Raw genomic sequence first — 11,662 nt, 5'->3', positions numbered from 1 at the left:
AATATTTGGTTGTTAAATAATTTTCTCACAGATAACCAAAAATAACAAACTTTTCACAAAAAATAAATATAAAATTATATCAGCTGATTATAAAACAATAACAATAGGTAGTGCTGCCAACCTCTTCATCTGAAATTATTGTATTTACTTTTCTAAGTATTTTCCTTGGACTGCGTTTTAAATAAAACACCCGATATATATATTTACTTCATAATTCATTTGAAGATATATTGAATGCTAGTATTAAAAAGGGCCACATTTTGGTTAAAATTATTAGCGATAATTTTTTTTTTTTAACTGATATATTTTTATTCATCAAGAATTTCATCCGTTTTTGGAATCTTAAGTACTACTTATTGTTGGGTCCTTTTATCTATAAACCAATACTAGAAAAATTTCTTCTGTATTTCAAAAGATAACTTGTTTTCAACAAATTAATTATTCCTTTATAATCTATTTGTATTGTGGCATTTTCTTGCTGTTTTTTTTTTTGTGAAAAAAACAGCAACAACTCTGGTTGTTTGCTCATTAAAATCCCTTTCCTCAAAAAGTGATCTTTTAATTCAAATAAATATTACTTAAAATTAACTAAGGGTAGAAGTTTTTAGTTAAATTTTAAATGGTCACTCTATTATTTAGGAAGTTAACTGTTATGCTAGATAAGCACTACAGATTTATATTTCTAAATATATTATACGTTGTAAAAAACAGAACCTGTAATTCTTTAAAAATACAGAAATGAATTTAGCTTTGACACAATAAACAACTCTTAATATTTTCTTTTTTTTTAACAGCCATGAATTAAAAATTTCAATCATTATGAGTTTCTTTTCCAAAACATAAAAGTAAACATCATTTTTTGATGGAATGATTTATCATCTAATTCAGTTTTCAGGTATGAAAAGTGGTATAGTTACAAAACATATTACTGAAGGGTACATATGCATAAAAGGAATAAACTAAATAATACTTTTGTAATAAAATATTATTATTAAAGTTTAAAATAATATTTCTCAGACAAAAATTTAAAACCTTTTAATATAATATATACAAAAAAAAATATATATATATAATCTAAGAATTATTTCCTAACTGGTTTGTCCTTAATTGTATACTTGTCATAAGTTTTGGTCGGGTCATACGGTTCCCAACGACTAGCAGGAAAGATGTGCTTATTGCGTTCATACCAACTTCGTAGAAGAACCTTACCGGCATGCGATTCTTCTTTTTCTACACTAGCATCGCTAACCAATCTTATATCATCATGTACATCAAACTGGAAAAGTGGTCCGCTTTTGCCTCTTGCCTAAAACAATAGTAACTTGATTTATAAATAGAGAATTACTTTTATGTACATAATATACAGATTATATATTAAATAAAATTATTTACAATAATCATTATTTACTTTTGTACTTTATTAAGCTTTTACATTATTTGAAGGTCATTCAATAATTAAAGATCTAGAACTGATTAATGGTAATAGTGGAAACCTATTTAATATAATAAATTCAAAGTATCTGTTCAAGTTGATACTGGTATTTGTGACATAGAACTTATAAGCTGTTTGAAAAGAATTTCAATTAATATAAGCCCCCCTTTTATTTAAAATATTGGCTCCACTTAAAACTTGTATTGCGGAAGAATAGCATGTGTTGTAGTAAAATTTTTATTTTTTGAAGATATAAAAAAAGCATTAATTCACAAATGTTAAAATGATATGGTAAAAAGTGTATTAAATGTGCAAATTTTTATTACTGAAAAGCAATATTATATTTTGTGAAGTTGAACAGTAACTGAGCAGAACAAATGTCACAGACTTTCATCATAGCAAAAAGCCGGTAGAAGTTTTGACTGATGCTTTGTAAAATCAGATTAATGATCTTAGCGAGGACAGATACTTAGAAATTTGAGAAATTACTGAAATTAGTACTGCAAGTATTATCACTGTCCATTTCTCTATCTATGATAAGCTGAATTACCGTGAAATGTGTTTGAGGTTTGATCACAGACAGATGACTCAAAATCACCGACATCCGAATTTACATTAGAATAGAATTAAGTGACTGTTTTTAGTCAAAGCTTATGCTTTTTTAGATTGTAAAATAATTTACGATGAAACTTCCAAATGTAGAGTACAGAATGAAAATATAAGAGTTTACCAACCAGGAAGAAATTTCAAAACCTACACATCAGGTGGCAAAGCGATGCTAATGGCGATTTGGGACTATAAAAACCCAATTTATAGCACCTATTTGGAAAAATAACATAAGCTCAATAGATAGTACTATTGTGACAGAAAATAAAGTGAAATCCATAACAAGGATGAAACAGCTTAGTTCTCTCTCAAAAGCCATAATTCTTTTACATTATAACACCAGCTCCTGTATGGCTCAAAAGACACAGGAAGCTATTCAAAATCAGGATGGGAAGTGTTGTCGCATCCACCTTACAGTCCCGATCTTACGCCATCAAATTTTTTTTGCTTAAAGTCTTTACTTAGCACAGGGTTTAGTAACAACGAGCTGGCTAAGAATATGACATGAAGGGCTCAGACACAAAGTTGAACAATTGTTACTACTGAAATACGGGATAAGAAAGATGGGACAAGCACCTAAATGTAGAAGGAGATTATGTACAAAAGTAGCATTAGTTTCATTGTCAGTGAAACAATAATAATTTGTCTACAATTACTTATCTCTTTAATTACTGAATGGCACTTATAAAATGTACACTTATATTTAAAAAAAACCTTTAGTATTGCTTTTGTTTAAAAATGCCCCAAAATGTAAAAATTAATTTCTTCAGTTATCTGGGTAATGTTAGTTTAAGCGTGACCAAAAATAAAAACATAGTGTTCAGCGTTACAAATAGCGAGGATAAAACTTTTAATACTTTTATATGAATCACTACTAAAGCCATCTGTAACAAGTGCCTCCCTTTAATCGTCACAAAAGGAACATTATTTTGATTCTGACTTCTTAAAAAGATTATATTTTACTTTTTATATAAGTGTGTTTCAAACAAAGCAATATGAAAAAAAAATTTATACATACATTTTTTATTTTTTACTTTTACAAAGTAATATGTTGTAACATCTGATGCACATACTGGGAATAATAAACACAAATTACTCGTTTATTATATACGATCTTACAACATCACACTTTCACAGAGGTAAATATAATCTTTTTTTTAATCCGAATTAAAATTCATTTTACTACAATTTCAGTAATTATCAATTAATTAATGTAGTAATGACTGCTTATCATATTGTCATAGGAAAGATGTAAAATTTCAAGTCAGCTAGGTATAGGGAAGAGGTTATAAACTGACTGCAAGGTTTGATCTGATAAGACATGCAGAGGGTGGATGTTGAAATAGATTTCACAAGAAAATAAGAATGTACTTTTTTAGCAGCAACTACAGCAGCAGATTAAAATATACTGTTATGCTGCTTTTCGCATACCATGCTGCTACATGCTGAAACGATTTGTGAAAAGCTGTAAAACATTTTTTTTTTATTTGATATTACCCCATTATACGCTTTAATAATCAATAGCTGGTGAAAGAAATAACTGAAAATTTCAATAAGTTAATGATAAACAGGAAATGAAAGTCGGTTCTATACAATCAACGCCTCTTCTAAAAGTAATACCATCTGACCAAACATCAACATCTAGTCAAAAAAAGAATACTAGTGCAAGATCTGCTTAATCCAATGCACATCAAAAATTTTTTTATAATATCAAATAGGAACAAATTTTGAAAAACTATATATAGTGAAACATTATAATTAGTTTAATGACAAATGTGCAACATACTAAAATAATACTCTCGGATTATGAAATTTTTTTACATGCTGGTTAATCACATTTGTATGTTTTAAAACATTTAAAAAAATTCATTTCTTGAAGTCATGAGGGGTAAAAAAATTCAAATACCATCAGATTAAAATGAAAAAATGTATTAAAAAAAAAATGAATACCTTTGTGACAATAAAATCATAAAATGTATAATGATGAGGCAGAATTAAATCTTCTTTAACGTACATTAATTGGTCTGCAGTAACAGTTTTAAGTTCACTGAATTCTTTTCTTAATACTTCTAAGCATTTCTGTAAAAACTGATACATAGAATTTCCTTTTTTCATTCTAACAGTTTTCCTATGTCCTGATCCATCCCAATAACTAAATGTAATATCGATTTCCTCTTCTTTTAAAGAACTCTGTTTTGCTGCCCATTCCTGTGTAATCAAGCAAGACAAATTACATTGTACAATTAATGAGTAACAATACTTAAATGCTCAATCCGATAAAAACAATTAATTTGAAAATATGGGTAGTACCACTCATCACAGCACATACTTGCTACAACAATATTAGTACAAATCTTGTTTCACATAAATACAACCAAATTTTAATATTGTGATACTAATTAAAACATTTCATTAGAAAATTAATTTGAAGTTTTCTATTCCTCTCTGCTTACAGTATTTAAACAATTTAAATTATACAATATTAAATATTTTGATATTATTTACCTTTTGATGTTAATAACACATAATAACTATTGAGATTTAACTGATACTTTCTTTCAGGATTCATTTCACTGTTTAGTCTCACTATACAGCCTTACAATAACAACACCAACAATGTGGGGTGGTTACCTGCTTCTCAAACACCGACTAATATCCTTACCATTAAACAATGTTTCAAAATACAAACGGCAAATTACAAAAAAGAAAGATAAATAATGAAATAAAAGATGAGTAGATTGTGATTTGTTTATAAGACAAATTGGAAAGGGAACAATTTGCAGGAAATTGGAATAGTCACCAGGTTGGTCTAGTGGTGAAATCATCGCAAATCAGCTGATTTTGAAATTGAAAGTTCTAAGGTTCAAATCCTAGTAAAGGTAGTACTTTTTATATGGATTTGAATATTCGATTGTGGATACCGGTGTTCTTTGGTAGTTGGGTTTCAATTAACCACATATCTCAGGAACGGTTGTTCACCTGAGACTGTATAGGACTACACTTTATTTAAATTCATACATATCATCCTCTAAAGTAGTACCTTACAATGGTTCCGGAGGCTAAACAGGAAAAGAAAGAGAGGAAATTGTTGTACAATGAATAGCAAGATAGAAATATCTTAATATACTCAAGGTTACATAAGTAAGTTACAATTAAAATAAGTAAGACAATTAAATTGATAAAAATAGGCAATTGAGGATATATTAGGCCAGAAAGGTGAAAGAGTTGAAAAGGTTACTGCCAAAAGCACCAAAGCAGTCGTATAACTGCTAACAAAAACACAATTACAGTACACTATAATAAATAAACAATCGATCTACATAAAATATAAACAAAGCGGTAACAACAGAAATATTAAGGATATATTTCTATTTCTGGTTGAACAGAATAAATCGTTTCATTTCCTAAAATGAATCGTATTCTAAAATGAATTCTTATAAAAAAACCTGCTGCGATTGAAAAAATCATCCACAACAAATCTAACCGTCCCGTATAGTACCAACATGGATCTCATGACATTACATCATCAAATGCGCATTCTAATGAATTGAGAAATTTAAAAAAATGGAAAGTGCGAGAACAAGAAAAAGAGAGAAGGAATGAAGGAAGAATGCAAACAGACAAATAAATTTATGTAGTGTAGAAATACGACACTAGTTTGCAGAGTGCTATCTTGTATTTACCCCTGCCCTTCTCCAGGAGTGAATAGGATTGCAGTATTTAGAACACGTGACACTCGTCATCATCTTGGAACGCTAGTGTTGTGCTGTTTGCCATCTTGGATCCGCTATTTTGGAATTTCCCTTTTTCCTTGTGGGAAATTTTCTTTCCCCTCTCCGGGTTACCAACCTAATTATTTCTTTACACATTAAATATTAACTATTCGAATATTTCAAAGGTTGGTAGTACTGGATCATCTACTGGTATTGTCATCAACTGGTACGGTTAAGGTGGGAAAATCATAAGCTGTTGTCGTTTGCTAAATGTGATGTCATAGGTTTGATAGAATTGATTAGATAATATGTAAAGTGTGAAAAAGTATCTGATCTTTGAAGGTCTCGAACTCAGTCGCCTGGAAAGTGTGCAGACGGTGTGTTAAGCCTCGCGACCAAAATGCCAATTGTCTATGCGAATTTTGTTCTACAGAAGTCGTGAAAAAATCATTAAAATTATATTAATAAAATTAAATATATAAAAATAAAAAATAATAGATTTTATAATATATACATAAAGAAGAAATAAAATTTTTTTATAAAGTTTTCTTAAGATAAATAGGTAAAAGAAATATATTAAAAAAAGATTAATATAAATATAACGAAGACATCTGCAACCATTCATCCGATTTTCATGATTCACCATTTTCAGTACTTAACAATATGAACTATTTAGTGAATTCAGATGGATTCTTAATAAATATCATATAAGTAACAATATACAACATAAACTAGCTTCACATGGGTCACAAATATAATTTTCTTTCAAAAATTTAAACAGCTATTACTTGTTACATGTTTATGTTTACACAGTAAATAATAAAAAAAAAAATATATATATATATATATTAATATAATTTTATTTTATAATTAAAGCTTTGTCATTTGTTTCAATCAATTTCATCTCTTCATAAAAATGTCATCTAGAGTTGCCCAGGCAATTAATAACATGATCCTCTTCAGGTGAGATAAGGAGAACTTCAATGATATCAATGTGTTAACAGTCCTCCAGATGTATATATCAACCGTGCTAAATCACTTAAAAGGGAAGACACTATGTGCTTTGATGGAAACATTAAATGGTGGGTACATAAATTTCCTATCTTTGTTCAATTGATTTCATTGTTTACACGTATCTGACAGAAAATCTTCTATTTCAGCAATAAAAAAGTAAGCAATACATGTGTGCAAATTTTATTTTTGTTTCTTCATGTATGTGGTCGTCAATGTAGAATGAAGACAGTATGGATTGAAGAAGCGTCAGCGATCATGTTCTGCAACATAAAGCTTCATGGGAAAACCAAAACTGTTATTAGCATTGATGACAACAATGACCTAATTGATAACCAATGGTTGAAGTCTAAATCCTACCTAGTGTACTTGGATGATATTTTTTATGTGGCTTTTTTCTGGGCAAAAAATGCTTCAGCATTATCATTACTCGAATACGATGTGTTTACGCCGTTTCGTGTAAAGTTGTTGTATTTTCAATAATGTTTTTTGTCTTTATCTTATCTGCTGTGGTCGCAATATGTTTCATAAAAGCAATTTCTATTTAACCATGTTAATTTTTAACTGTTTTTTGTTAGCTCATTTTAATATTGTTAAGTTCCTAGAAATATACATTTCTTTGTCTGCGATCACGTCATTTCCTGTACTTGTTCGTATTTCAGCAGTTTTAACAGTTTTACATAACTCTTTTAATGGTCTGTTTGCTTATAATATTAATTTTCGATATGTTGTTTCTTACCCAAACTTCCTGTCTGTGCTAATTTCTTTGTCTTACCAATACCAGCACACTAGCTCTTGTTGTCAACACACACACTCTTCGGTCTATTGCCTTCTTTGTTTCCCCCTCTACTCATCACGCCATCATTTCTTCAGTCCAGATTAGACTTTCGTAGTGTGCGGACCCAGGACTCAGTCTTTTCTCTATCTTCGTACAGTTGCAGTCCAGAATAGACCAGTTATTCTTCAAATTCACTATATTACGTTTTTCCTGAAAGTGCTTCAATTACTACAAACTGACAATTCTATCGACGCCAAATCTTCTCAAAACTGCAGATTACATTTTCACCGATGCAGAATCTGTAAATTCGTTGGTACATATCTGAGATACTACGTATTAGCCTAACTCTACACCACGTCTCACCCCTGCATTCCTGATACACCACGGCGGACTACGTCCAGGAATTACTGTATGTATTCATTTACCTTCATTCACGAGTTCGTCGTTTACTAATATTTGTGTGCTACAGGCAAGTTTAATTTTCATTATTTATTACGTTTAAACAGTTATTTTTATCAGTAAAAATTTGTGGAACATTCAGTTCATCGTACCTTATGCATTTTCACTTTCAAGTGTAGTTCACAAAACCATTTTCTCACTTAAGTACAGTCACGACAGGTTACTTACATAAGGTTGTGTCATTGTTCAGCTGCAACCTATTTTACGTGCTTTATTAATTTTCAATTTTGTAGTTATGATAATTAACTCTACAATTTAATCTTGTATCTTGATAATCCTCGAGATTAATATTTTTCTACTCATGAACTGTGTTCATAATACGCTCTAAAATTAACCTAAAACAATTTATTCCTGATGTGCAATTATGTTTTAGGACTTTGCAATTTTATATTTTCTAGAATGCTTATTTACCAAAATGAACTCTATTTACATATTATTTACATTATAACACCAATTTATTCCTGATGTGCAATTATGTTTTAGGACTTTGCAATTTTATATTTTCTAGAATGCTTATTTACCAAAATGAACTCTATTTACATATTATTTACTTATTTCAATTTTATTATTGTAATTAACTCTTTTTATATTGAAACTATTGTAATTTAATTATCTAAGTTAATGACATCCGTTCATTGCTATTTGTCATATTATAGTTTTCTAAATTTACAATTGAAAATAAGGTGTTTTATGTTCTCTTGTTTTCAGGAGTTGTTAAATTGTATATTGTCAAAATGTGTATTTAAAAGTGTATATTCATGTATTTTTTTTCATTTAACATCAATGTTCAGATGCTGATTTCAGTTGATATTCTTATGTATCATTAAATTATGTTATTTTCATAATTTCTTTTTAGTTTTTAAGGTTATGATTTAACATAAGATCAGTTGTTTTCTTTCTCATTAAAGTCCAATTTCTTTTGGCAAATACGAGCTGTGTTTTTTGTTAACTTTACCCAACACGATGTATGTGTTTTAAAAAATTAAATTGCAAAAATTCACAATAAAAATTAAACAAAAATGCCTGGAAAACAAAACATGAAATATAAAAACAAAACCTAATAGAATAACAAAAATTAAAACAAAATAAAAACTTAAGTAGAAATTTAAAAACAAAATCAAACATTGGATGTGATTGACATTGGATGTTCTGCAGAACATCTTCAAAACTTAGAAAAAGTCTTTGACAGGTTACAAGATGCAAATCTGAAGCTGAATCTGAAGAATATAATATCTTTTGTGAAGAAGTTCAATATTTGGGTCATGTCTCAGAGAAAGGAGTGGCTACAGACCTAGAAAAATTAAAAGCTGTACTCTATTGGCTCTCACCGAAAAATAAATACGAAGTTTTCTAGGATTATGCTAATACTATCATCGTTTTATAAAAGATTTTTAGGTACCTCTAAGCCACTGACAAAACAGAAGGCAACAAATTTGGATTGGGGTCAAGAAGAAACTGAATCGTTTCAACTCTTGAAGAATTTATGTTCAGCTCCAATCCTCTGTTATCCTGGTCAGATGATAGATTCATCATCGATAAAAATGCAAGCAAAGTTGGAATCGGCAGGGTACTCTTGTAAATTTAAGATTGAGCAGGATTAATTGACTATTTCAGTAAAACTATCAAGACCGAAGAGAAACTACTGCGTGACTTGTCAAGAACTACTTGCTGTACTGAAGACGTTAAAACACTTCCACAAATACCTGTATGTAAGGCACTTCACACTTCGATCTGATCAATTGGCAACAAGTAGCTGCTCAATTTTAAAAATCTTAGAGACAGATAACACGATGAGTAAAACACCTTTAAAAATATGACTTCATCAGCCAGGGAAGATGTCTTTTCAGATGACCTGTAACATCAATGATTCACTGCTGCAAGGTAGAACAACGAGCCGGAGTGTTGGATACAATCAAATCATTACTATAGCAGTAACAAGCTGGCAGAAAGAAGAAATGAGAGAAACACAATTAACTGAGAAGGCTGAAGAAAGACAAAATGGAAGATTAGTGATCAAAGCCCGATGTGTAAACTATTGCACACAATGGAATTCTCTAGTAGTGAAGGATGGCGTATTCTACCAGGAATGGCAGTCCGTGGATGGAAAACAGTTCATTCTAAACTTGATCTCCCAAATAATAAAGTGAAGGAGGTTCTGTTAGAAATTCATGATGGAACATCGAGAGGTCACTTAGGTGTCAATACAACGGTGGACAAGGTGCGATAACATTACTACTGGCTCCATTTATGAGACGACATTAAGAATTGCTGCAAGCTGTACAACACGTGTGTGGCTTGTCGAGGACCCAGACTGTGGAGCCGGAGGCCACATGCAACAGTACAACGTGGGAGCACCATTCTAGTGTGACACCATCGATATTGCTGTACCTTTCCCTGTCACTGGCGTAGGAAATAAGTATCTACTAGTAACCATGGATTACTCACTAAATGATTGCTTCAACATATTAAGAAGCATCATCGATAGCAGATGCTCTGGTAAATGACTTCTTCCATTTTGGAGAATAGAAAGAAACACACTGACCAAGTGCGAAACTTTGAATCTCATGTTTTGCAAGAGGTCTTCAAGTGTTTTGGTGTTTGAAAAACGAGAACTACGTTGCTTCATCCAGTCAGATAGCATGGTAGAACGCTACATCACAACTACAGAGGAGCACCTAAGAAAGGTCATCTCAGGTAATCAGCGTGACTAAGACAAGAAACTATCTCTTTCTAATAGCTTAAAGAGTGGCTGTGCATGAAACCACTGGCATTACAGCTCTGCCAAGATGATCTTCGGAAGAGAGCTGAGGCTACCATGTGATCTGCTCTTTGGTTCACCACCTGGGAAACAGCAACCATACAAAATTGGCAGAATTGGTTAGTCACCAAACAGAAGTACATCGTCATGCCTGACATTTAAAGATGGTCAGGGACTGCATTAGCAAGATACAACCTACAGGCAAAGGCAAATTCATGTGGATTTCAAAAAAAGATACAGAGTTTAACTCTACTGCCCAAGGAAGACAATCGGAAAATGTCAGAAACAATTGAGAAGGACCTTACACCATACTGAACAGAATCAACATCATAATTTATAAATTCACCACAATCCAAGCATGAAGAAGACTGTCGTTCATTTGGATTGCCTGGCCCTTATCATGGGGCTGCTCGGGACGAACACCTTTACAATATAACAGATATAACAGATAGAGAAGTTTCCACAAAGAAGAAAGAGAGAAAATAAAGAAAGAATCTAAAAGGAATGACAATGAAATTCTTTCTAGAAAGGGACTTATAGAAAAGCAAAAAGACATCATAGACCCAAGCAAAGACCCACTAAAACGGTGGGTTGGGTACTGGCTCTGCTGGCCAAGAGATATAAATACTGCTAGGGACCAGCGGACAGAGTCAGTAGTTTTGCAAGTATGAGTTCTGTGCAACGTGGGTTAAAAGTGATAACAGTAAGTGTTTGATTAAGAGTGAAGAGTGGATCATGAGTATTCCAATTTGGATAGTGGTTGAAAACAAGAAGCTGTTCAGTTAGTTATTTGTGGACACGAGTGAAAGTGACAGAATTCTATTCATTCATAAAGAGTAGGTTAATTCTTTTGTTACATGTAAAAGTAATTAATACTTGCAGAAAGTGAATTTTAGATTTTTCTA

General features: G+C 31.1%; 1 protein-coding gene across 1 annotated transcript in view; it reads right to left on the bottom strand.

Annotated features, from left to right (window-relative positions):
- Window positions 1–1,020: 1,020 nt before the first annotated feature.
- LOC142325601 (protein FAM50 homolog) overlaps window positions 1,021–11,662 on the bottom strand; it is a 35,680-nt gene continuing 25,038 nt past the window's right edge. Inside the window, exons 5-6 of the mRNA XM_075367546.1 lie at window positions 3,989–4,246; window positions 1,021–1,306 (exon numbers count right to left, since the gene is read on the bottom strand). Coding sequence (XP_075223661.1) covers window positions 1,082–1,306; window positions 3,989–4,246 — 483 coding nt within the window. The 3' untranslated portion in view covers window positions 1,021–1,081. The remainder of the gene's footprint in view (window positions 1,307–3,988; window positions 4,247–11,662) is intronic.

This window comes from Lycorma delicatula, chromosome 5 (assembly GCF_047948215.1).
Source record: "Lycorma delicatula isolate Av1 chromosome 5, ASM4794821v1, whole genome shotgun sequence".
Lineage (NCBI taxonomy): Eukaryota > Metazoa > Arthropoda > Insecta > Hemiptera > Fulgoridae > Lycorma > Lycorma delicatula.
The sequence above is the reverse complement of the archived record's forward strand: the minus strand, read 5'-3'. Positions and strand labels throughout refer to the sequence as shown.